The sequence below is a fragment of the Cynocephalus volans genome, chromosome 11 (genome assembly GCF_027409185.1).
Source record: "Cynocephalus volans isolate mCynVol1 chromosome 11, mCynVol1.pri, whole genome shotgun sequence".
NCBI lineage: Eukaryota > Metazoa > Chordata > Mammalia > Dermoptera > Cynocephalidae > Cynocephalus > Cynocephalus volans.
In genome coordinates this window covers 64359442-64387008 of record NC_084470.1, presented here as the reverse complement: position 1 = coordinate 64387008, position 27567 = coordinate 64359442, and the positions used below count along the sequence as shown (strand labels likewise).

Below are 27567 nucleotides of genomic sequence, written 5' to 3'. Positions count from 1 at the left end.
CCCACTTCCACTCCCCGAGGCTGGAGAGGCCACAGCCTGGGAGGAAGGGGCGGCGACCAGACTGGAGGCGGCGAACCGACTGCTGACTGTGAGCACAGACTTCCGTGATGGCTCAGTCACAGGTGGCAGTCATGGCAGTAGAGTCTGTTCCAATCCACTTTAAGAGGAATTCCCTATCATCCATTTTAGCTAGAAGGGTCCAAAATGTCTGGCTATGCTCTAGATCTGTGCTGTCTCTTACAGTGGCTACAACCACATGTGGCTCTTGAGCACTGGAAATATGGCTAGTCTGAATTGAGATGCAGTAAGTGTAAGATACACACCAGATTTCAAAGATTAGTATGAAAAGAATGTAAAATACCATTAATAATTTTTATATTGATTATATGTTGAAACACTGATATTTTAGATATATTGGGTTAAATAAAAACTTAATTTCACCTGTTTCTTTTTATTCTTTTAGATGTGGCTACCAGAAAACTTTAAATTACATAGGTGGCTTACATTTGTGGTTGGCATAATATTCTTAGTGGACAGTGCTATGTCTAGACAGATTCTAACTATAATCTTCCCATGTTTGCCCTGGTATTCATCCATGTGGCTGCAGAGACCACGCATCTTGGTCACTCCCACCCTCCAAACCCTCTACCTCCCATTTCCTGACGAACCAATGTAGCATAGTGAACTTAGTGCATCTAAACTGATCTGGGTTAGGGATCCTGGTTCTGGCACTTTCTAGGTGTGTGATTTGGAGGAAGTTACATTATTAGTTGGTGCCTCAGCTGCCCATTTGTAATTATGGGATATTTACTTTTCTCATGGAGAACCCCAGCTCCTCCTCCTGGTACTTGCAGTTATCTGCAACCCATCTCCAGGCTGCCTTCTAGATACATCTTCCACCCAGGCCTCCCCTCACTTCAGCCTTCCCTGGAGCCTCCGGGACTTTCCAAAGCACACACATCGGTCATAGGCTTGCTATTCAATTAGGTAATGATTTAAAGCATTAACACATACAAAATACTTAGAATAGTGCCTTTCCCATCAAAAAGAATCAACGAATGTTAGAAAAACACACTAAGACCAACAGCAAACAAACAATGCATCTTCCCAGGTGTCTGTAGCTGCTTTGCATATATCTTATCCATCCTGTTAGAGTTTGGCTTCGTTGAGGTGGGGCACATCTCTGTGCCTCTTCCAGCAGCTTGCTGAGATCTAGAACATAGTGGATATCCCGCAACCGTCAGAGGAAAGAATGTAAACTTCTCTCAATCAATCCCACGTCCCGTCTCATCCACCACCACACACAGGCTCATGTGACTGGCAAATCTTCTTCCAGAATAAAAACTCTCCAGCAGCCTTCCCCATTTCCTGGGCTTGCAGACACAGAGCAAACAGTTTTTGGCAGACTTCAATGTGGGCTTCATGGAAATGAGTCCTAGATTTTGTCTGCCCAAGGCTCCTCTGTGGAACCCTGCCATTGCTGTGGCTGCTGGAAAGGAACTGTGTTCTCTTGGGTATTTGACCAGATCCACATTCCAGACCTCCTCAAGGGAAGGAATTCAACTTAGGAGTCCCTTTCTTGTAAAAGGAAGGGACAGATGGATCACCAAAATCTCAACAAACATAAAGATCCTTCTAAAGACAGCACCTTCCCAGTCCTCCCTCCCTCCATCCTCTGTTGGGCAAAAGAAAAGGAGATAAATTCAGTGCTATCTGTTTTAAGAAAAATCCATAAAGCTCTCAAAGACAAAGTAAAGATCAAGAAAATTAAATCTAGACAGTAAACTACACCTCGAAATATTTTTAGCCTGAATATTAAAGAGTAGTAAAGACCAAGAAAAAATTTCCAGGTGTGTAATAACTACTGAAAAAGCATTTCTCAAAGTTAAGAGCATTAAATCCCTCCTGTTGTGCTGTTGTTTCATTCCCCACACTGAGAATTGGTGCTTGTCTTGTCTGTGAAATGGCCCCCTAGCTCACTTGAAGATGCTATATCAGCCTTTAATCTAACACAGGATTGGGCCCACCAGGCACCTAATAAATGCTTGCTGACCCAATGTCAGTTAATCTATCAGTAAGTCACAAGCCGGTGGCAAAGATGGGGTGGTCAAGAAACACTTGGAGGAGGACTAAAGGGAGCCCAGTTATCACAGAAAAGTATTATTTTAGCAGCTTTGCCGGTTAAACCAAAAGGAGTCTGCTGAGTAAGGTTTCTACATCTGAGCTGTTTTTGGAGACGTTTCATGATTCACACCCAAATTATACAAGATTAAAGAATAAACTGGATAAAATCAAGCCAAACATTAAGTTCAGGGGAAATATTTTATTGTACAAATTAGAAAAATATTGGTATTGTGCTTCAGAGAAACCCACTTCTTTCCTCTGGCTGCAGGGGCAGAAACAACCTCAACAGCAGATGGAGAGGGAACATAAGTTATTTTAAGCAAACTTGCTCCATCTCCCCACGCTGGCCACAACTCCACACTCACACCCACCATGCTAATCTGGTAGTCCTGGCCAGAACTGAGCGGAACGTCCATTTATATGGATTCGATTATATGGCTGGGCTTGGGAGAAGGCAAGTAGGGTTTGAATGAGGATTCCCTGCCTGAGCTAACCAGGGAAGCTGCTAGCAGCTGGCCATTCTTAGCTGTGCTTGAGAGTCCTGATCAGGATGGATCTATGCACGGTGAAGACACCAGATTTCTAGAGGAAGCTCACAGTTACTTACATCCTCCAGAAGAACTGAAGATAAGTAAAAGTGAAAAGAATGGTTTTGGAGAATCCCTTCATTCATTTGCCTTCTGAGTGCCTACTAAGTGCTGAGTGGGCAGGTGACAGGGGAGAAGGGAAAGAGCAGAAACAGGTGAACAGAACAGAGATGAACAAATAACTTGTGTATGCCAGAGCCAGGAGGGTCCATGTAGGCTGGGTCTTAACTGTCTTTCTTAAGTTACTGTAGCTTCTTATTGCTACTTTTGAAATAAACAAAAATCTTTGGTTTCATCACATGGTGGGTCTCACATGGAACTTCACATTATAGTTGTTTTCCTGTCTTCTAGACCACAGTTGGTCTAGAAGGATTGCTAGAGAACCAAAAAGGAAAACTGTGTGTGTGTGTGTGTGTGTGTGTGTGTGTGTGTGTTGACTCGGTCCCTTGCTGATGTTTATCATAACAATCTGAACTGACTAATCGAAAAGTGTTCTTTAGAACCCCCCTACATCCATCACCACCATGTCTCAAACTTTACAGCAGCTAAGCACAGATCAATAGAACTGATGTAACACGAACAGGATGCTGGAATAACCACCACTGCCCCCAAGATGTCCTGGGGCCTGCTTTATTGCACCAGGTTCTTTGCTTATGTTATTCTAACAACCAAGCAATAATATATGCACTATGGTTATGCTGGGATTACAAGAGAAAAATGATGCTCAGAGAGGCTGTGAGACTTGCCCAAAGTCACACAGCTGGGAGGTAGCAGAACTAGGAATCAAGGGCAACCTCTGTGACATTAAAGTTGAGTTCTTCCCACTTTGCTGGTGTTTTTTGCTTAGAAGGAAAAATGCAAAACTCAACACAGAATCAACATACACTTACTGAAACATTCAGATGGTTTAATTCATATGATCCCCAATGGGTGGTATCCCCCACAAACCTCTTCTGAATATCTGACAGCCTCAGAAGTAGAGACATATGAATGGCATGGATGACCCAATGGCCTGGCCATTCCTTATGGTCTTGTCATGGGTCAATTACAAAATGGTGCATGTGGTTTGGGATCTCACAAACAAGATGTGGGGCATTTGTTTGGACCACCCATGTATGGGAACTTGATGCTGGCTACTGCTGCTTTTAGTGAAGCCATTCAGCACAGTGTTTCAACAGTGAGAAGAACAGAAATGACTTGTGTTTGTGTGTTTGTCATTATTTGTGCTATCAGGAGATGAACAGCCTTGGCTGGATTGGCCTGTTTTTCTAAGACCTCTCAACTGCCCTCCCAGTAGCCACAGCTATGGAAAGTGTATCAGATGGACTGTTTGCGAACATACAATTTGCTGCAAGACTAGGAGACAAAGAAGACCAGAAAGGCATAGCGAGCAGACTGCATGGAGAACAGCTGATCACTTCCACTGCTGCAGAGAGAGGGAAGCTACCTTCGTGGCATCTGGTTCCATTTCATCCCTTCTTTAAAAGCCGATAATTAGGAAATTAATTTATTCACTGGCAGAAGATTCTGGTTTGATGGTTTTGTTGACTCTGTACCATTCCAGTTTTTAATAAATAAGCTCTAGGAACCCATACTCAGCCACACCAAACATATAACTCCTACCAATCACAAAAAACACCCCCAATGGGGTGGCCTGGAGATGGGTAATGTACTAAGCTTTTCAGACTTAAATATATTTGTGGACTTAAATATTCTCAAAAGGTCAGTGGCTTTTTCAATCAGACTTTTAAATAATTCTGAGTTACATTTGGAATTAGCTAACCAGTAAATTCAGTCCTTTTTCTGATAAAAAAACATTGTTGAAATCAAATATGACCATAAGTCCTACCTTAAAGCATGCATATGGGATCCACATGATGTGGTCATGACTCCATTAATACCAGGGCGATTAGAGCAAAGTTGGATGATGATGGAGCTCTCACATGAACAGTTTCTAAACAATGATGCAAGCGAGAAGTGAGCTGGTCCCCACTGCATTTCACCAACACACATTTGCATAGCAGGCACTGCTGCTATTTTCTAATTGTGATGAAAGAGAAAAAGACTTGTGGGGTGGATGTGTACGTGTGCATTTGTGTGTGCACACGTGTGTGTCTGTGGATTATTAGAGAAAATAACCTATACTTCCTTAACTTTAAAAAGCAGCATTTGCTATATTACTAAGATACTTTTGTATCTTCTTTAAAATTAATTAAACACACACAAACCCAAAGGGATGCCCTTTTTTCAACACATTGCAACTAGTCTAAGGATGACAAACACACATGGCATGCTTGCTGCCAATGCCCCTCTAGGGGACACTGTCCACAGGAGATACTGTCAATGCTTCAGGACCCAACGAGCCTGGCTGCCACTCAGAACCTTCCTCAACACAGTTCTCTGGGCAGCCTTAACCAGAGTTTAGGGTTGAGGATACCATGGATGGTCCTGGATTTGGCCTAACCCCACTTGTTTAAGAGACAGTAAAAACAATAGTGAGAGAAAGAAAGTGGCTTATGCACCAGGTCATCAAACAATGTTGCTAGGAATGACTTTGGCAAGAACTGGTGAAAATCTCAACCTGTTTCAATTTAACAAAAATGGTGTTGTATTGCTTCTACACACAAGGCACTGGACTTAAGCAATGTAATTTGGAGGCAATCCCATCGTAATGAATTTCCAGGGATCTTGAATCTAATTTGTTGTATCAACTGTGACTTGCAATAAGTGCATCTATGGTTGGAGTATGAGAATCCATTTATTATATCAAGGTATCCATTGTAATGCTCTTTAAGTTGTCTAGAGTTAAACAAAAATTATCCATATATTGGCAGATGTGAAATAAATACATGCATGCAGATATATATATGGATTTATATAAAACCATGACAATAAATATATTTACCTTACATTATTTCTATATTACATGTCAATAGTTATAAACTATTAAAACAACCTTTACAATACTATGACTGGAGCTTTGAAAGTGAAAACTGCTGCAAAGTGTCATCATTGCAGGATTAAAGTCTCTTAAAATCATAAAAGAAGAAAGGCAGAAATAACTATTTCTCTTACCAGTGGCCTGAGTTCTGGATGTGTCAGGATATATCCATTATTTGTGATTGCAAAGGCATAACCATGAATCCCTAACTGTAAGAAGAAGCAAGAAAGAAACCTTCATTAGCTTGCTCCCTGGTGAATTCACAAAGTATAAAGCAGCCCAATATTTAGTAATTTACAGCTTAAACTTGGCATTCATAACCCTTATCAGCACAATATTTCATTAAAATGAATGCAAGGCACTGATCCTTGACATTTGGTGGAAATGAAGACCTGTCACAGGATAAGTTCAGCAAATAGCACAATTTAAAATGTCACATTCCTACATTGGCATCAAGGGCTTTATTTTGATTTATTTGAAACAAAAACAATTACTTTTTCTTTTAATAGCAAGAAAATGGCTAATGTTTCTGGAAAGGCCCTATGTCTAAGTGAACAGAATGTTGTCTATCGCTGCCTCTTCTCTCTACCTGTGATAAGAAAAGAGGGGTCCTCATGCTATTTCACTTCTCGGCTTCCTACCACTCCACACCCACGGGGCTATCTCAAACATGCATTCTAGGCTGTCATTTTTCATTACTCTTCAAGGATAAAAGTGTCCCCACCAGCCTATAGAGGAGCCTGCCAACCCTTTTTATATACTTTCGTCTTTAAATTGTGTGGCTGCCCAGCTTTTCCAAGCATGCTTCCATCAACACAAAGCCTGGGTAATTTTCTATGCAGAGCCTCACTTAATTTATGTTTTCTGACTAAATGGGACTATGGGAAATAGTTTGTGAGCAATGAAATGTTTTATTAGCTTTAAAAAGTATGTAATCAAATTTAACACTGCACTTATTTAAATAATAATCCCGGCTTTTTGACAATATTTCTATTACACAGTTGACTGCACCCATTGGCTACAATAAATTTACCTACAAATCATTCATGTATTAAAATGGCCTCTGGCATAAAACCCATACTGATCTCTCTCTCTTCGAAGAAAGAATGTAACCCACTTTTGCCAGAACAGTGAAAGGGGAGAAGAAGAAAAAAAATGCTCCATTGTTTTCCAAGAAGTTATTTTACAGTTCTGAGCCTTCTCTGTTACTTTTAATTCTCTGCCACTCACATTCTTGAATATGATACTATTAAATGATCCAGACAACACAGTTTACAAACCAGGAATGACCCTGTCTGCTTGTTAGCTTAATGTCAAGGTGATGTGAAATTAACTTCAGAGAATTTAACACCGGCAATTAAAAGTTCCGTTGCATTACATAAAGCAAATATGCATGTTGTAGTCAAGGGAAGCAGACGTTTTCCCCTGGAGTTACCTTGCACAGCAAGCCTTAATAAGACCCTACTTGATGCTAATGATAAAAGTATATTCCATTATGCTGTGAAAGATAAACCGGAGATTTCCTACCCTTTGAGATGTACATTGTCTCTTTCATCTTGTCTCTTGGAAAAATGTCAGACACAGTCAACGCTGCATTAATTACCATTATTATGTCCCAGTTTAATATGGACTGGAGGGGTCAAAAATCACTCTGAGAGTATGACTTTTTCCGTTAAAGGGAAAAGAAGTATTTGATTAGAAACTCAAACTCAAAATTAGACCAAACAAACGGTATTTTACAGTCAGCTAATGTATTCAGTGCCTTCTAACATATGTCACTTTGGCTCCTCTTGTTTTGCTTGTGGGAAGGGATACTCAAAAGAAGGTAGGGCTCTTTCATGTCCTGCACTTGTATAGCACTTATCACAGCGATAATAATCAATTATTTGTGAGGTTGAGTATAAGTAGCCAAGGCATCAGTCCAGGCCTATTTATTACTTAATGCCTGCACCCCCCACCAGAACATAAGTTCTCCGTGGGCAAAGGTCATGGCGTGTGGTTCCAAATACATGGAGGGGTGGCTGGGATGGAGGAAAGAGGACTGGGAAAAGGAGGAAGGAAAGGTGGAAACAGGGAAATGATAAAAGAAATTAAATTGGGCGCAGATTCTACAAAGCTAAGTCCCCTCTCTGCCTCCCGCCCTGGCATGGCTTCCCGCCCCAGCGTCCCCGCTCCTGGTCACCTGCCATCTCCGCATCCTCACTGCCATTCATGCCTCCACCTCCTGAGTCTGCCTCTGCCCTCCCTCCACCCCACAAGATGCCATCACACCTCCTTTCTCTACAGCTGCTGGGGGCCTCCTACCTGCCAAACCCTGTAGTATTTTCTCTCCTGGATCTTCCAACTGTTTCCACCTCCGTGATGTTCTCTTCCCTCGGTCTCCAGGCTCTGCACTCCTGGTCTTCCTTCTCCTCATGGGTCTTCATCCTCCACCCTTTCCTCACACGCTCATTTTCCCTGAGATTCTGTCCTCGGTGGCCCCTGTCCGCCTTAACTCTCCTCTCCCCCAGTAAGCTTCAGCAGCCACCTATGTGCTGCTGGCCTCCGGTTCTGCGCTCCTGCCTCAGTCTCTCCCCTCAGTGGCACTCTCAGTAGCCAGCGGGGCGTTGGCCACCTCTTCCCAGCCATCCCTCTAGCACCCCAGACGCACCGATCAGGACGGCGGCTCGTTCCCTCAGTGCCACTCCTCCTCCTCCGTGCTCTCAGGGGGGCGGCACCCCACACACCCAGACTCCCAAGAAACCAGAGCATCATCCTCAGACTCTATCTCTTTGGTCCTCAACCCCTCAATCCCAGTACTCACTACATCCCGCCAAGCTTTCTTCCAGATGGTGCTCTGAGTCAACCCTGCAACCCGACCCTCCAGCACGACATGAATTCGATAGATTCGCGCAGTGGTCCTGACTGCTCTTGCTGCCTCAAAGCTTGGCCTCCACGAAGTCATCCTCCAGACTGATCAAAGTCAAAGGTGACCCTGACCATGTTGCTCCTCTGTGTAAAACCCTCTAAAGACCCCTTTCGAGTGTAAGATAGAATCCATGGGCCTTTCTGTCAGGTCTGCCTGGGCTCTGGCTCCTACCTACGTACCCAGCCCTGTCTCCCTCCACTCACCACCTCTCAGGGCTCATGGCAGCCACTACTGCCTGGAGTTTTCTCTCCCACCCAGACCTTTGCTCATGCGGTGCCAGCTGCCCAAAGCACCCCCTTCCCTCTCCCTCTAGCTGGTGCTCACCCATGCTACAAGCTCAGCCTCAGGATCATCTCTGATCAAAAGTCTCTCCTGACCGTCCCTTTTGCTGTCTCCTTTCCATACCACGTTTCCATAAAACCCTGAGTGTATTTCCATTACTACCTTCACCCGATGCATAAAAACGCTACACTTACTCTCCTGCCTCTCAGCCCTAGCTAGTTCTTTCCTTCCTCTGTCTTGTTCTATAAAGAACTGAGGGCATTATCTCCTGCACCGCATAAGCTTTGTGGGGAAGGATCCATCTCACCTATCTTTGACTTCTACAAGCCCCTGCACAATGTCTGTGCTCAGTTAAGGTTTCTGTGTATTTAAGACATTTGTCATTTTACTCAAATATTACCTAGGTCATCTTGAGAACTCAAACTAAAGTAAATATTAAAAATAAGCTGAAAGGAAGGCTGACCTCATGGCTCACTCGGGAGAGTGCGGCACTGGGAGTGCAGCGGCACTGGGAGTGCCAAGGCCGCGGGTTCGGATCCTATATAGGGATAGCCGGTGCGCTCACTGGCTGAGCGTGGTGCGAGTGACACCAACCCCTTACCGGTCACAAAAAAGGAAAAAAAAAAAAAAAAAGCTGAAAGGAGAAGCTGATTTGCAGGCGCACAGCGAGTCCTTCTCAAGCCTATACCTGAGAAAGTCTTCCTGACATTCAGAAGCTCTCTGGTTAAAATCCATACCAGGGAAACATTCTGAGAAAACATCATAATGCTTTGTTTGTTGGTTGGTGGCATACAATATAACCTAATATAAATGTAAGAAGAGAACTGAGCAAATCTCCAAACGCATTCTGTGGATGAATCTCTGAGAAACAAAATCTTGTAATATGAGAATGTCCAACATTTGTTTTTGGCCACAAATGAATATGCTGATGAAATCCGTAACTTTTTTTCATCTGCAACAGAACCAGTCTTCCTGTCCGTTCTAATGTGCATCCCGTGGAGTAATAGACAACAGATCACACACAAGGCCATCCAGCACTGGAGCCTGCCAAGGGGTCCTGGACCTGAAACATGTTCTCCTGGAGCCCAGGAACCTGCATGGCCAAGAGCCTGGAGAACGGAGGCACTTTTCTTCCAAATGGAGAGACTTTGGGCTAATGAAGTGAACCCAATTATAAAATGGCTCGTTATGCTAACAGAGGCCGTGGTGTCTGGAAATTATTGCTGGGGTGTCTGGAATTCTTAATAAAAATTACAGGAAGTCTGATCACTTGTGGGAAAATCTATGAAGTTAAGGGAGAAAGAATGAATTCTATCTTCTGGGACAACCCCAAGAGCCAAGAGCTGACTCATCTTTACAAGGTGTTAATCAGGAGGGCAAGGTGTGACTTGAACTCTCTCCCTGGAGCTCTCCTCTCCTAGATGAGAGAGGCCTATTTGGCCATGGCTGTTCCTGGCTAACGAGCACACCTTTTCCATGGCTCCTTATGAACCAGAGGAGGGATGCCTAAGGTTAAATTACGCCATACCTGTGTCTCTGGTTCTCAGCCCAACCCTGGGGAAAGCATTTACAGGAGTGCCTGCTTTTCAAGCCCTGCTAGAGAATTTTCTGTAGCTGGTCTTTCTCAATTCTCTTGTTATGTTTTGTTTCATTCATCTTTTTCTAGCGGAGTGTTGTTCAGAAAGTAATGTCAAGTATCCTCAACTAAAAATGGTGCCAAATGGTACCCACTTCATGGGAGTATAACAAGGATTAAATGGGAAAAATGTATGTGAAGCATTTTGACTACACCAATCATGCAGAAGTCCAGCAAATGTTTTACTGTACTTTAATTGTTACTATGGTTTTGTTTTAACATTTTAATTATTATTTTAACTATGGTTATTACATCATTGCTCTTACTGTTCCCAGTGGCATTGAGACTAAAATCATGGCTCTCCCACTTTCAAGCTGTGAGACTTGGCAAGATACTTAAATTCTCTGTGCCTCAGTTTCTCTAGCTGTAAAATGGGGCTAACTGTAATGTCTACCTACTATTAAGTAAAATAATGCTATGAAGAGCTTAGTACACTGCCTGGCAGAGGAAGCTTTGAGAAATTGGCACGCAGGGTGTTAGGATTCCACATTATATTCATTATTCCTTGATTTATTGGGCACATATTAAGTGGTGGCCCTTTGCTTGGGTTTCTACTTCTCCTCATGTGAAATAAGAAGCTTAAAAAATTGTTTGGAAATATACTCTGTAGGGGGGATGTCCTTCTTTAGACAGTGAGTCAGTAGTTCTGGACACCAAGGTCTGGAGATTACAACAAAAGTAAAGTCCATGATCTTTAGGGGCCTCAAAGACTTGCCTCATCCCTACCCTTGACTTTCAGTTTCTGGGTATCTACAGTTTCCAACACTTGATTGCGTGGGCTTGGATCCATCAGATGTCCTTTTGTGCTCCTGGAAACTTAGCTCCAATTGGAAAAGCCTCAGTGGATGAAGTCGGTTGCCACCATTTGACAGAAGAGGACTCAGGATCTCAGGGACTTGTCCATACCCATCTCATCAATGACAGAGCTGGGAACCAAAAGAGCTGAGTCCTAACCACCACCTTCATTCATCTGAGGCCCAGGAAGGCTGATAGGCCCTCACAGCGGTGGCGAATCAGGCCTCAGCACATCATGGAAGGTGGTGTTAATGAAGGTGCCCTAGCAGTCAGCAATCCCAGATACCTGCCCCCCCCCCCAGATGGAGGCAGAGGAAGCCCTCGTCCATCTGTGAGTGGGCCTGCAGTGCAGACAGGCTGGCCAGTCTGCTCAGCGCTGGGGAAGAGGGAGTGGATGTGGTCTTACCTAGGTGCAGCCGGGGGAGCCCTTTGTCCAGAAAACCTACAGGATCTGGGGGAGAGGGGTGCACTCAGACCCGTCCCACGCGCCCGCCCTCATGCACACTTTCAGAGGGCTTCTGAGCAGTCCCGTGTGCCAGTATTAGGCCCTGAGGGGACCTCTGCCTTCTCACTTTTTGATTTGCTTTTTTAAAGAGCCCCCACTAGGAAACAGGGAAGTCCAAGGACTGACTCTCTGAGCCATCTTTTAAAAAGGCGAACCAGTCATGTCAATACCCTGTGTGTATCGGAAAAACACAACAATCACATCAAAATCATGACTTCACACTGATTCTTTAAACTGAGGTGAGAGAAGGTGATTGAGAAAAATAGCAAGTCAATTTAAATAAAAGATACCTGTTAAGTAAATGAGCAGGTGGTACAAGGTAATAGCCTATGACTGCAGCAAGCAAAAACACTGCTCAAAAGGAAAGTGGAGTTTGAATTCTGACTTTTGTAAAAACGAGGCTTCTGCTGTCTCCATTCCTCTGATTTCATTAATTAGGTCATGCATTACCTTGTACTTGGGGATGGTCTTCAGAAGTTCTTTCACTGGGACATCTGTGCCAACCACACCCAGAAGAATGCCCTTCGATCTCTGTTGAAAACCAACATTGGACAATAAGAACATAAGTTAACTTGGCAAAATAAGTAGAACCTCATAAGAAGCCCCACACCATGGATCACCATCCAGGGCCTTCCCCAAACTAAGACAGACTGAGGATTAAACCAGATCTCCAAGAAGGAGCCTCTTCTATCCATGCCCTCCACCCAAAACATTACTACACAAGAATGGAAGCTTCTCAGGCCAAACATTAACTACTACAACCCCCAACACACACTGATACCAAGACATTCTAATAACCTTCTTCTTCTCTCTCCTGGAAAGTACAAGGGGATGTGAAGCAGCCCAGAAGTTTCAGCAGCTAAGGACTCTGATGAGGAACTGGTTTCTCTTATGAAAGTTTTTTTTACAGGAAAGACAGCATGTTCAGTGCTTTTTCAATTTACACTGCCATCTGGTGCCCAGGAGAGACAGACTAGACAGCCGGAGAAAGATGTAATGACCCTTACATTTTTAGCAGTGAGTTGGAGCCAAGGACCAAGGTGAAGGAGGCCTCCAGGGTCCCAGTTTCCAAGGCAGGTGGCCATTGTGATTTGCTGAAACTTTCTGATATCAGAAAGCCCATTGGGAAGAATATACAGATTGATGCTGTTGTTCATTCCTTTAAGGCTCTTGCGAGTCAAATAGTGTCCCTCCAGGTTCATGCCCACCCAGAACCTCAGAATGTAATGCTGTGTGGATATGGGGTCTTTGCAGATGTAACTGTTAAGAATCTTGAGGTAAAATCATCTTGGATTTAGGGTGGGCCCTATATCTAATGACTGGGCTCCTTATAGGAAGATGGGGAGACACAGAGAGGCACAAGAGAGGGGAAGGCCACGTGAAAAGAGAGGCAGAGATTGGAGTGATGCTGCTACAATCCAGGGAATGCCCAGTGTCCCCAGAAGCTAGGAAATGCCCTGCCACCTTGATTTCGAACTTTCAGCCTCAACTGTGACAGCATCAATTTCTGGTTTTTAAGCCACCCAGTTTATAGCTCTTTGTTGGCCCTAGAAAACTAATACAAAGCTGTTCAAATATAAAAGAGGTCAGCCCACCATAATCAAGGATTCTTCTGGGGCTTTTCCTTCTCTGGTCATTTAACACTTCAATTTCAGAAAGGTGCTGAAAACTCTAAAATAATGCCTGCTTGAATTCCTCTCTTCTATGTTTGATTTAGTGATTCTAACAGTGGGATGAAACAGTAAGGAAAAATTATAGACTCTCTATCCTTTAAAAAAAAAGTCACCAGAGCTTGAGTCAGAGGGGTTCTGAGAAAACCGCCCTCCTAGCTCCAGCCAGAAGCACAGCCACTATACTCACAGTTTCATTCTGCTTACTAAACACGGGCATGGCAACTGTGGTCATCAGGACGAGGCCCTGATCATCAGCAAGCTGGATGGAGAGAGAAAAGTCAGTTACCTGAGAAGGGTCTGGAAGCTGCAGGGCTCAGGCCATCCCCCTTGACTTGCAGGTCCTTTCCTGACCAGTGGCTGTCAGGAACAGGGCCGTGCCCACTCAAGCCTTCAGCGAGGGAGAAGAGCAACCTGCCTCCACCCTGATTTGTGGGTGAGAGCCCCAGTCCCCACTGGGGAAACAAAGTCAGTTGTGTCAGTCACTCCAGCTGATCTCTTCTCTGCTGTTAGCCATGGTGGCTCAAATAACGCCTTGTTTGGATCTAAGTGATTCATCTTATTTTACTACCACGGATTGATTTTACTATTTTTACTTCCCAGAAATGTATGTTCAATATGTGCAATAATAATGCTTCTCCCTAATCTGAAAGTTGAAGATCAGAATGAGAGAGCATCGGGGGTCTTGTGAGTTGCCCCTGCTGGGAAGGCAGAATCTGGAAGCATTTATTCTCCCTAAGGTAGCCAAGCAAAGGCCCTCTTGACTCTCCAGATCTCTGACTGCCAGTCCCAGATGGAAAACAAACAAAACAAAAACAAGATAAAAAAAAAAAAATAACTTGATTGTCTGGCCCCAAAAATCATGACTAAGGAGCTAATCATTTCTCCTAGGAGATCGACCCTTGAAATACATACGTGATGTACTTCTGTAACCCTCCAAACTACATGCACACGCATGAGACACAATGTCACATCTGTTTCCCACACAGTGTTGGGAGACAGGCAGAACCCCTTCTCCGCCCCAATAACAAGTGGGGAAACAGTGTCCTGGAACACAGTAGGCTTTGGTTCTAGACACACCTGGTTCTAATTCTGTTTGAATCTTCCTTAACTGTACTAGCTAAGCCTCCATGTCCTCATAGGAAACAACGCCAACTATTCCCCAGCTTTGCTGCCATGAAGATAAAGTGTAAAACTGCCCAGCATGGTACCTGGCATAGGGAGGTGCTAAAAGGATGCTAATTTCCTTTCTCTGCTTTTAAGGTCACACATCCAGTAAGTAGCAGAGTCCAAAGTGAGATCAAAGCTTATGGCACTGCTGACAGACACCAAAAGTGGCCTGGCAAGTCTGGTGGGAGAGGGGTACTTTCTGGCTTCACAGCCCATTCAAGCCTCAAGTGAAGCAATCTGTGAGCTAGAATCCACTATCTTCAGTCTAGAGTGTTTTCTGATGTCTGGGCACTCCTCCATAGATTTTGATGCTCCTGATTATTAATCTTCTCAGGAAGAAGCATTCTAAAGAGAAGATCCTAAAATCTAAGTGGTTGATGCCCCCATAGACTGGTTAGTCTCTTGAGTGAAAATCATTAGACTCAGTCCATCCTTTCGCCTCGTGCTTACAATAGATTATTGGAGCTACAGTGTATCACTACCGCAAAGTGGTACACAGGACAGCAGTCCCAGAGTGCTTGTTAGAAATGCTTAATCCCAGGCCCCACTCAGGACCCTCTGACCGTGAATCATTATTTTAATAATTGGCAAGCATATTAAAATTCAAGAAGCATTGTTATAGAGCAGTTCTTTCCATTGCATCCCCATCAATAATCATGATAGCTAAAGAGAATTTGGCAGGTGTTGGAAAAAACTCTCAACAGAGGTGGAGGGGCCATGTTTTTATTCAGTTCACATCTATATCAAGACTGGCCTCTATTCCTCATGATAAGTAAGGTGATGCAAGCATCTCATGGTCCCTCAAGGACCAGAAACTCATGGTGTCATGGTTGACTCTGTGTCAACTTGGCCAGGCCATGGTGTCCAGGTGTTTGATCAACCCCCAGTCTAGGTGTTGCTGGGAAGGCATTTTTTAGATATGACTAAAGATTTAAGTCAGTAGACGTTGAGGAAAGCAGATTACCCTCCATAATGTGTGTGTGGGTCTCATCCAATCAGTTGACAGCCTTAAGAGAAAAGACAGGTTCCCTAAGGAAGAAGGAATTCTGCCTCGACTGCCTTCATACTCAAGACTGCAACATCGACTCTTGCCAGATGTCCAGCCTGCCTTGCAGATTTCAGACTCGTAAGACAATCCTTAAAACCTCTCTCTCTCATTTTCTCTCTCTCTCTCTCTCTCTCAACACATATACACACACATATGGGCTGTCCTATTGATTCTGTTTCTCTGGAGAACCCTGACTAATAAACATGGTAATCATGTAACCTATTATTTGGAGCAGCCTAATTTGGGTGTTAGAATAAGTAAACAAATTTACTTCATCCATATTAATCACCAAATGATATTAACTATGAGACAATATTGACAGTTATTGTTACCAGGAACTGAGTCAACCAGTAGATGCAATATATAACATTTTATGAAGAGATGGTTCCAATATCCTGCCAAAAATACTTAATGTATACTGTGGCTACCACTGGAGGCATGCATAACCTTTTCCAAAGGCAGAACCACGAAAAACAGCTCTCTTAGAATTAGAAGTCTTCTCATATTCTGATTCCTTGATTAATCTTTAATACTATAAAGAAAACTGATTTGAGCTGATCCATAACCCTGGACTTCTTCCACTTTGCAACTCAAATCAAGATTTCAAGCAATGCCAACGTGTATCACGGATGAAATCAAAACACACCATTGACAATAATGAGAAATGAAGATTTTTTCCTGCAACCAGTAAAACTCAGTTACAAATCACTAGTAATTGTCCTGGCACAAACACAAAATCACGGGAAACTAACTTCAAATATTAATCCAGAATATAGTATCAACTTTACTCAGGGGCTAATTCCAAATGTAATTACTGCATCATTACTTAAAAAAAAAAAAAAAAAATCCCTGTAGTATTACATTTGTATTGAAACCAGTCATTTGCAACCAGCCCCAGGTAAACAAAGGAAATGTAGTGGGTTCAGTATGGCAACAATTCACACGAGGGCCTATGATCTCATGTCTTCTTCTCTTAAGGGCAGCTGTGGCCCAACTTTGAACTGGGTTGGCCATACCCTAACCTGTAGGCTTCCCCATGTACACCAGCTCATCAGTATGCCCACAAGGACTGGCAGGAGCCCAGAAATATCACTTGCACAGCATTAAGGCTCTCTTCTGCACCCACCAGCTCCACCATTCCCAGTCTACACAGATCTGGATGCTGTAAATCTTGAACATTTCTTGGAGAAAGCACATCCATTTGAAAGTTCATCTGCACTGTAAGCACTTTAAGATGGAAAGGTATTCTGTACTCCTGCCATAGGAAATAGCAGCCAGTGGCAACAGTTTTTTTTCCAGACCACCAAGCAGCCAACCATGGCCAGAAACCCTCTGTCCCCTCACACGCTACGGGGGTCCCTGCTTTCTGTGGCCCCCCAACCTGTAACTGCTGCTGAGGCAAGAGCATTGCTTATGATTCATACATGTGGCTTCCAAGAAAAACGCAGACATAGAGTCAACATTCATTTTCCAAAGGGTAGGAGCCGGAGATGGGGTCACCATGGTCCATCTGGGCAAAATCCCATTAACTTAAGTCCAAGTGGGAATCTTAAAATGAACTGCCTTTCAATTACATTTCCCCAGGCTTTGAACAGGCCCCTGAAATGCCTGGTTGTGGTGCTCTGTTGTATAATAAGTGTATATTATTCCATATTCTTCATTTCCCATACTACATAATGGGGACCATTCTGATATCAAAGGAAATGATGAATAATAATACCGAACATCTGGTTTATAAAACACAAACTTGCTCAACATATTGACTGCTTCCTGTCAGCTTCGCAAGTTAATCATGCATGTGGGCTCATATTATATGCATCCAGACTCATATGAGAGGTCCCTGCAGCCACGCCAGGCCTCTACTCCTCATGCTTGGTTAGTTTCCCACCAATGGCACTAGTAGGCAATGTGGCCAGCCCCAGGATGTGGCCCTACATAGCATAACTACACCAGGTTTGTGGTCTTTTCATTTTGTTGCTGGTCTGGTCATTACTATTCATTGATTCCCTTGATAAACATTCCTTGAGGATCAGCTTTGTGCCAAGTTCCATGCCACATGCAGGGAAGATAACTAGGAATAAGACATGGGTCTTAATCCCAAAGAACCCCAAGTCCCCCAGGGATGACAGAAGAGCTAACGAGGCAGAGTGGATTGGGCTGGCAGGGCTGGCACACTGGTTCTCATTTCATGAGCAGAGGCTATCTTCTTCAGGTCTAGCTTGAACTAAAGTAAACATTTTTGGCATTTACTGACATCTTTCAGGGTTTATATGACAGGTTCAGAATGCTTCCTGAAAGCCAGTTTAATAACACCAGGAAGAAGTTCCCTACTGTGTTGCAGTTTCAACCCATTTGCTTTATGCTTAAAGATGTTTATACGTGGAACAATACGCGGGCAGACACTTTTTAAATTGGGCAGCATTGGTTATTTTTCTTCTGCAAATACCACCCTTTCCATTAAGGAAATCCTCTTCACCTTATGCAACCACAAAGTTTTCTTGGCAGCTGACCTCTCTCATCCTGAATGTGTGGCTGGACCTCCAACCCTGGCTGTACCACCCAGAGCACTTCACACACACACACACACACACACACACACACACACACACACAAACACACACACACACACCCCACCCGGGCCACACCGACTGCTTTATTAATTAGGCACGTGGTCCAAGCTAGACTACCTGCGATTTTTTTTCTTTTCCCTGTCCAGAGCTCATGAGGAAGACTGTCTACGCTCCTTTGTGGATGGATATAAAAACATAAGCCTGACAGCCACATCACCTCACCACAGAGGGGCAACTAGATTTTAAAAATAAAGTCAACACACAGACAGGAGAGATGAATGTGTGTGTGTGTGCATGTGTGTGTTTGTGTGTGTGTGTGTGTGTGCGTGTGTGTGTGTGTGTGAGAGAGAGAGATGGAGGAGAAAATGAGGGGGAGGGAAAGAAAGAAGGAAAGGGAGGGAGGGACAAGTCCTTGGGTGCCTTCATTCTTAGGGTCAGTTCCACCCATGCTTTTTTCCGTTATTGGGTTACCTGAGCCAATAAGATTTCTCTTTTTGCCCAAATTAGCATAAATTGGGCCTGTGACTCGGATAACAGAAGAGTCCTGACTCACATAGGTGCCAATTTGGGCTGTAAGTTTCCTAGGTAGCTCTAGGTACCCACTGAGGTGGTCCCAAGTGCCATGTACAACCCACACAGAGTAGGAATTTCTGATGCCATAAAGGCCAAAGGAAAAGTGGTCCTAACATGCATCATTGTAAAATGAGTGGCTGTGTCTTTATCACAGGAAAGAAATTTAGGTACCCCCAAAGTACACTAATTCTGAATGGTAACAGACAGCATTTGAGGAAATGACCACTCTGTATGATGGCAGGAAAAACTATTGTCATTAGAATTGTATGTAAAATAATGAATAGAAGGTTGGCTGCTTTGAAAAAAAAGCTTGGGTAAAAAGTTGTAGAATCGAGAATTTGTTCTGAGCCACCAGGACCTGCAGGGAAAGAGCACAGCTGGAGGCAGGCTGCCGGCACACACCAGTGCCCAGTGGGTCCCTTTAAATTGGGAGCAGTTGTAGCTATAGTGCTGCCTGGTAGCCTCCACATTTGAGGGACATCTGTTTGCTTGCCTTCTTCACATCTCCATTCAGAGGAAGTTTGCCAGGGCCGCTGCAAGACACGCTGTTTCTCCTGCAGCTGGAAGCCCGTGGGGTGAGTGCCAAGCCCCAGAGAAAGGAGGCGAGCTGGATATGGCCCCGAAAAGGCAGTTGAGCATGTTGAGGGCAGCAGGCTTGGCACCCATTCGAGGGCTGCCAGGTGGTTTTCAGCAGAGCCTTCTGCCAGATCTGCTCAGCCCTGGAGGCCTGGGCTCAGAGGGAAGGCCTCTGAGCACAAATGGCAAACTCAGCTCAGGAGGAGGACTGGCTTTGAGCCAAGAACAAAGGCTGATGCCCTAACTTTGCTCAAATACGTTTCTTCTATACTCTGCTCCTCTTATGTTTATATGTATTTCTTCTCTTATTAAAGTTGATTAACATATTGACTATGTTAATGGAGTACATAATATAATGTCTAATACTATCATATATAAGTATTTTATATATGTATGTATCGTTTTTGAGTACACAGCAGTGTTTCTGCTGTCTTCCTTTCAGTACCTATGATGAACATCAACCTGCACTCCAAGGAAAGACACTGCCACCATCTAGTGGCAGTCACGGTGAATTGCAGGCACAAGGTGCTGGGAGATATAGCCATTTCCAGAGTATGGGCCTTACCAGTCAAGATGTTTTTAAGTGGTGGACAATGTCACTTAGTTATCTACCCAGTTGAAGCAAAGATAGGTTGTACCAACTATTAATTCTGTCAATAACCTTATCTTAAAAGTAAAAAAATAGTCCTAACAGGGGGAAAAACACAGCTGGGTACATTTTTAAATTTCAGATGAGACATTTTGAAGAGAACCATTGATTCCGTAAGGATCTGAGAATGTGACGGGGAGTACAGGAAAGGCGAAGTTCTTTCACACTCACTTTCTCAAATACAGCTTGAACAGAAGGGAAGCCAGCTCCCTGGCTTCCTCTCTTCCCCCCTCAAGCTTAAGTTTACCAGTGACCTGGGAATTCCCAAGGGCCATTCTCTGAGCAGCACATGATGAGGGGTAAGGGGAACAGAGTGGAAACAGATGCCAGCCATGTCCTCCAGCGTCCACACTCCATGGCAACGGGGCGAGTGGGATAGTAGAACTCATCACAATAACACTCTGTGCAAATGAGTTGGTGAGAGCAGCAGGAGAGTGTAGCTCTGGAAAAGGGAAAATGAACAGCGTATGTGGCTATGTAGAGACCCTTCATGGCCTAATCCCTGGACCGTTTCCCTCACCAAAAAGTCCTCTGTACCTACCCCTTCAATGGCCACCTACTTCCCTCGTCCCCCAACCTCCCACCCCTACTATCATCACAACACCCCTTATCCTCAATACTGAACAGAAGTGTCAGGGAAAGAATCTAGTAAGAATGTACTGGGTACGTGCTGGACGTTTTCTCTGGAGATACACAACTTGGTGGAAACACAGTCTCCCTTCAAAGGAAGAACACAGATGAAAACCCACTGAAATGTGGCAAGTGGATTCTATTGCATCTCTTGCCTGAAAACACAGCACAGAATCAACATAATATACTTTGCCAATGTTAAACATTATCTGACTCTTCCTGTGAATTTTACTCTTATATTCTTTAGATTTCCACTACTGTTAGTGATAATCATGAGATGTGCTGGCTGCTTTAATAGTGGTTAGTTTTAAGAGAGAAAGAGGCCTTACACACATATGCACATTTAAAAATTCATCTACTTAATAATTTACTCATCAACTACATTGTATATTGATAAATTAAAATAAAAAAATAATTTACTCAGTAATCTAAAAAGCCATTTTTAAAATGAGAAGGGAAAAAAGGAACAGCTTATTTCAGTGACAGAACCTAAAGACATCTAAGTCACCACTGGCTATACGTATGTATGTATAATACATATACAGCTTTAGTTAATCTTAGAGCAATTCTCCTAGAGTTTTTCTGAGAATTTTTGTCCTAACTACAGAACCTGAAGTCTACATGTAATCTCTCTTAAAACCTAAATGACTAAATCTTCACATAATGTGGATAAATCTCAAACAATATTTGGAAAATAAAGCACGTTGCAAAAGAATACATGTAGTATGAAACCATTTATATAAAAATTTAAACACACACCACAATGCTGCAGACTGCATATAGATACCTACACCGGTTGTAAAAATAAACTGGTACAGACAGGTAGGTACAAGTTTTTGGCTACCAGGTCCCAGCAGAAAACAAACAGCACCCTCAACATGGGTGATTTGAGGGAAGTTTAATAAAGAGACTATCTGCAAACGTGCTGGCAGAATGCAGGATAGCCCCGAAGGAATAGCACAGTGCCTGGGTGCTAGGAAGAGTGGGGGACAGGGGAGCACTCCTACACCAGAAAAGAGGAGGGGAGCGAGCAGTTGTTGGAACTGAGACAAAGAAGTTGTGTGTCGAGAGCTATCCAAAGATAGGTGTGATCTCCCACCAAAGGACAGTCAGCCCAAGGCAACCCCATCAATACTTGCAATGTTTCGCTCCAACAAAAAATCATCAAAAACACCCACCTGAAGTAAATATAATAAAATATTTATATTTTAAAAACTGGGTGGTGAGTACATAAATGTTTCTTTTTTTAAAAAAGTTTTGGTCTCTTTTCTGTGTGACTGAAATTTTTTATTATAAGAACATTCCCATAAATTCTCTTCTAAAGATAGCATTTTACAAATAAAACCACATGATAGTATATGCTTGCAAAGAAGATTAATGCTTAAAAATAAAAAATAAATAAAATAATAATTTTAAAAATCCTATTTTAAAAATCCTTTTTGCTTGAAGATCAAAATAGTCCTTTAAATAAATCAGGCTAATACTTTGACATTGAAAGTGCTATGAGAATAAAGTTCTTGTATTCTGGGTTAAATATATTATATTTGATTATCAGTATTTTAGATGTTCTTTACAGTGAGAGATTTAGAGGTAGCGGGCATTATTTTTAATTGAAAAGCTGGTTCTTTCAATGTAAGTAATATGAATTTTCTTTTATGACACTACTCAGAGGAACTACTTCCTTTTAAAAATCTAAACAAATTAAGAACACCACCCATTGTTTAGATTTTCATTATGCACTGGCATCTTTTAACATTTTTGCAAGATGACTGAATCTTAAATAATATAAGGCCCTAACAAACTAGCAGTGCAGAATAAGAATAAAAAATAAGTAAACTTTTTTTTTTTTTTGTCTTTTTCGTGACCGGTACTCAGCCAGTGAGTGCACCGGCCATTCCCATATAGGATCCCAACCCGCGGCGGGAGCATCGCTGCGCTCCCAGCGCCGCACTCTCCTGAGTGCGCCACGGGCTCGGCCCATAAATAAACCTTTTAAGTAACATTTCCCCTGCTTTACACTTGACTGTCTTGGTTAAAGTCACTTAATCCCTGAGAATGCTACAAAAATGATATTTTGCTTTTAGCCAAGAGTTTTAGTCCTCTTCTTACTGAATCACTATTACATCTCAGATTAGGAGATCTTAAATTTTTATGAGATTTCATTGTATTTTAAATTGTTTAAATACAAAAGTAGAGAGATTTCCCTCTTTGAACTTTAACTGCATCTTCTATGAACTAATTTTCAACTAAATTATTGAATTTGTTTGTTCCTTCTCTTTTTAACAATCTGAAGACAACTTTGTGAATGATACTGCTGGATAATGTTGGAACATCTATGTGAGAATCTAAGAACAGATTTATTTCTTCTAATGAAATTGTTATTATTCAGGAAAAGTTTGATGTTGCTTCCTTTTTTCCCAGTGATTCTAAAATATAGGTCTTTAAGTAAGGAATATGTTTTATAAGTACACATCTAGATAGAGGGACACTGACTTTGACCAGAAACACATACTAAATAAAGCTATGGTCAAGAATACTACTGATTAACATATCTGAAACTTGTCTTGGAAACTGCTTTGTTTGCTTATTAGGGTACAACCTGCTTATTTCAAGAATGCTTAGTAATAATGACAATGAGAATAATTATGGGGCACTGGATTTTGGCCAATAGTCATGATGAGGTATGACTCATAAGTGACCCCCACTCCCCGTCGTGGCCAAATGTTCATATTTTCACAAGCATGGTTTAGACACCTCCCAAATAGATGCCTGAAAACACAGCCAACTGTTGGAGCTGTGGGGCCCTGGGACAAAACCTTGTTTAAAGACCCCCTGAAATGCTGCTTCCTCCATAAAACCTTCCCTAACTAAGTGGAAATGAGAACCAGATGTGCTCAGACTTCACTACAAAGATAATCATATTTACTCTACAACCAAAGATACCATCTAGGACCAAATCTGTGCAAACTGTTAATATAGCAAAGTCACTGAACACTGTGGCTGGAAGAAGTGCTGGGAATTGTGCAGAACCTGTGAACTCCAAGGGCCAATGATGGGAAGGAGCCCTCTTTCTATCCATAGCATTTAGCATAGAGCCTGGTATACAAGAAGCACTCAGCAAATGATCCTTAAATGAACGTCTTCCAGCACTGTCCTCTTATTTATTTTATAAATGTGGGACAGAGAGGAAAAGAGTCACAGAAAAGTGTCACCAGAATTCAGAACAGACTCTGGAGCTGGTGTTCTCTCTTTTAGGTTGTGCAGCCTCTGCTTGCTCATGGCTCCTCATCAATGTCTCTGTGTGTTATGCCTACATTGATGTGGTTAGACTTAGGCTGCAAGGAAGCTCTGAGAAGCTGGTACTGCTGCTGGTGCTGATGGGGCAGAAGGTTCATGATGTCCAGCCAATGTCAGCCAATGTCACACTGAGAAAGGAAAAGGACTTTTTTTTTTTTTTTTTTTACAGCTTAGTTGAGTGCTGTGACTTCCTTGGAAAGCAGCAGAGATAGGAGAAATAGTATAAGCCACAGAAGCAGATGGACCCAAATTAACATTATTCAACCTTGCTGGGTCATTTTTATTTATTCATCCTCCATCCATCCATCCTTGCTTCCACCCACGCATCCAAACATCCACCTATCCATATCCATTGCCAAACATGGCTTGCTACTACCAAACATTGCTTTCAATGTTTTACATCTAGGTATCCTTAAATTTAATGCTGACACAGACATTGTGAAGTGTCCATGCCCATTTTACAAGTGAAGGAATTTTTAAAAAGTAAAGGGGCAAAGTACCTTGCTCCAGGTCACAGAAGGCAGCGGCCTGTATATCTGTGCCTTGGCCTACCTGATGCCACAGCCCATGTGCTAATCACTCTACCCATGGTCTCCTTTATTGGGGTGAAAAGACACATGTCATATTTTGCCTTTAGGAGTTTAGAGTGCAGTGGGAGAGGCAACCAAGAAAATCATCCTTAAAATACAATTAGCCCTTAGAGTTCTTGGAAGGATTAAGTGGAATTATAGACATAGAGCACCTAGCACAATGCCTGGCATATCCAACAAGTGCAATTGATCTCATAAGGACCATTTCAGTCTAGGAGTGAGAAGTTCATAGATTTCTTTGAAATCCACACACTATTCTACCAGATTTGAACCTCATCTGTCTCTCCATCTCAATTACATAGACAAAAGAGAAAGATATTTCTCCTTTATACCATGATATAACATCCTTGGCTGTAATAGTTAGCCAACAGGATTTAGAAAGCGGGGGGTGGGGGGGGAGGTAATTATAATTATAAATACTAAAGCAGGTTGGGAAGGAAGCACATTGGGAAGGTCCCAGTCTCCAGATCATCTAATGTGTTCCAGGCCTGGGCAAATAGGGATGGGTCCAATCCAAGCACACAGGGTTCATGACTCAGCAAGCGGTTCAATTCCGTGATTCATTTCTGGAAAAAGAAAATCCATACCATGGCATTAGTCCTGGCCTGACATTTTTCTACCTCATGAAACTTGGTTGGGTTTTCCAAAATCCTTCTAGTTAATTTGAAGGGATAAACATCTAACTTTCTGTTTTTGAACTTGTTAGCACTGCTGTATGCGATTGCACAACTGCTCCAGTTTACCCCAGAGGGTCATTCCAGTTGAATCGTTTGCCACGAAATGTCTGCAGCTCCTCCAGAGCCATTCCGAGTTCTCATGGAATGGGGCTACACTGGGGCTTGTAATGAATACAAACTGATTAATTGGGGGTCTGACCAGTGAATTGCATGACTGGAAAAAGGATCAGGCAGCCGAACTGTGACCAGACCAACAAACATGTGGCTCAATTTAGTAAGAAAAATGGAAAGGCAGTTGCTTTATTAAAATGAACACTTTTGCAATTTTAACATGCAGAATCAATACAGGTAGACAAATTCTGTCAACAAAGATTACATTTGATTTGTATCCAAAAAATTATGCCAAAAAAGATTAAAGAAAAGAAAGGCTATGCCAACGAGTGTATAGTACGTGTTTTCTCTCAAGTAACTCATGGCATTATCTAGTATGTCTTCCACACAGGAAATCCCCTCCTGTGAAGACCAGTAGAGTTAGATTATAATCACTGGTGGCAATTTGATATTGCTTTGGTACAGGCTTGACTTACATTTATATTTTGTCATAAATTTGGTTTTCATATTAATCACTGAAGTGAATTGACATTGATTTGCCCCGTGTTAGAATGGCGTTCTTCATTGTGTGTTCTCTCTCTAATGCAATCAGGAAAAAATGCATTTCTGACTAAAGTCCACATATTCTGGGTTGACTAATTCTTTGTTTCATCATGGTATTCCATAGAGTTGTCTTTTAAATGACATCTCTTCCAGGGCCTTGACGACAAAGGGTAGATTTGTATATTGAGTTTTCAGGAAACACATCTAGTGTGTCAAGTGATGAATACAAGGTGTTCTAAAAAATCTATCGAGAAATACAGAAGAGACCCCAAAATGGCAATTAAACTTTTTGAATTCAAGATTGGCTTTGGGTCAATAAAAATGACTTACAGAACTGCACCTAGAATCAAGGACATCAGAAAAATGGGTGTCCCTGTAACTGTCCCAGGATTGATATTAGTAATGCTCACATTAATGCCATGACATCCCAATCCAATGAGCTTTATGAAACAACTTTTTTCAACTCTCTGTCTTCTTTTCTGTATAGAAGAAAGATGTGTGTTTGCATTTCTTCGGGGATGTAAGAACAACTCAGATGAAAGCAATTTTTAAAATTCCATTGTTTTTATTCAGATTTTTTTTGACTTTCAAAAGAAAAAGCAGCTTCATGTTAGTAATGAGTAGAGTTTGTTTTGCTTTAACACCTCAACAGAGTCATGTTTTATAATTGTGTTTGTTTAAAAAAATAGAAAACATTCATATATCTTAAATAAATGAGAATTTTTTAAAGAAGATTTTGAATTCCTAAGACAATAAAAATTAAGTCTTAAACTAGAAAGCATTGAGATTAGAGATTTTAAAATTTCTTTGTTTTTAGCTTTATTAGCACCCAGTTCTTTTGCCTGTTTTTAAAGAACGGATTATATCAGAGTTTTAAAACTGTTTCTGCTTTTACTTTATCAATTTTGTCTGTATTAAGCAAGGTATAATGCTATTAGCATTGTCAGTAATATTACTATAGCTGCCATGGCCAACACTACTTGCAATCCAGCACTTAGTATGGATGGGTCCTGGGCAAGCACTGCCCATGTACTTCTCAGGAAAGTCTCCATTATGGCAATGAGAGCATCAAGGCTTGGGTGATGGGCCAATGCTTACCAGGGGGAACTGGTGGTTGGAGCCTCTATTCTCCCTCCAGCTGTCCCTAAAGTTGGTCTTTGGAACCACTCAGCTCTCCTGCATCCATTGAAAGAGTGGAGTGCCTCCCTCTGTCATGGCGAGCACCATACAAGAGGCTATACCATTTGGTCCAACATTCTCCAAATAGTAAATTGGACAAATGCCATCCTCACCCGGCTTCATTTTTCACACTTTTAAGCCAACGTAGCCCTTCCCTCCAACTGGAGGTCTGAGTAGAACAGGTGCATGTGGGGTAGGTGGCCCCCCGAGTTTAACCACACACCTGCCATTTTTATGGATTTCCCAAGCTCAGATCAATGTTAATCTAAGTGTCTAACATGGAATGGGGATCAAAATCAACCTCTCTTTCCTGTAAAAAACAAAGATTACTGATAAACAAAGGTACTTTTAGACTTGTCCCACACAACTGCCATTTACAAACTTTCATCCTTGTGGTTATAGCTGCCTGTACCAATTGCAATTGTATGCAATACTCGGCTGTATTTCACAGCCGAGTTTGAGTTTCTCACTTTTTTTGTTTGTTTGTTTCTGGGGACAGTTGGGCT

General features: G+C 42.4%; 1 protein-coding gene across 2 annotated transcripts in view; it reads right to left on the bottom strand.

Annotated features, from left to right (window-relative positions):
* The window catches only part of CACNA2D3 (calcium voltage-gated channel auxiliary subunit alpha2delta 3), an 828419-nt gene that overhangs the window by 211713 nt on the left and 589139 nt on the right, over positions 1–27567 (bottom strand). For both annotated transcript variants that reach the window (XM_063114014.1, XM_063114015.1), the window contains 3 exons: positions 13639–13710; positions 12229–12309; positions 5787–5861 (listed from right to left, as the gene is read on the bottom strand). In XM_063114014.1, coding sequence (XP_062970084.1) covers positions 5787–5861; positions 12229–12309; positions 13639–13710 — 228 coding nt within the window. The remainder of the gene's footprint in view (positions 1–5786; positions 5862–12228; positions 12310–13638; positions 13711–27567) is intronic.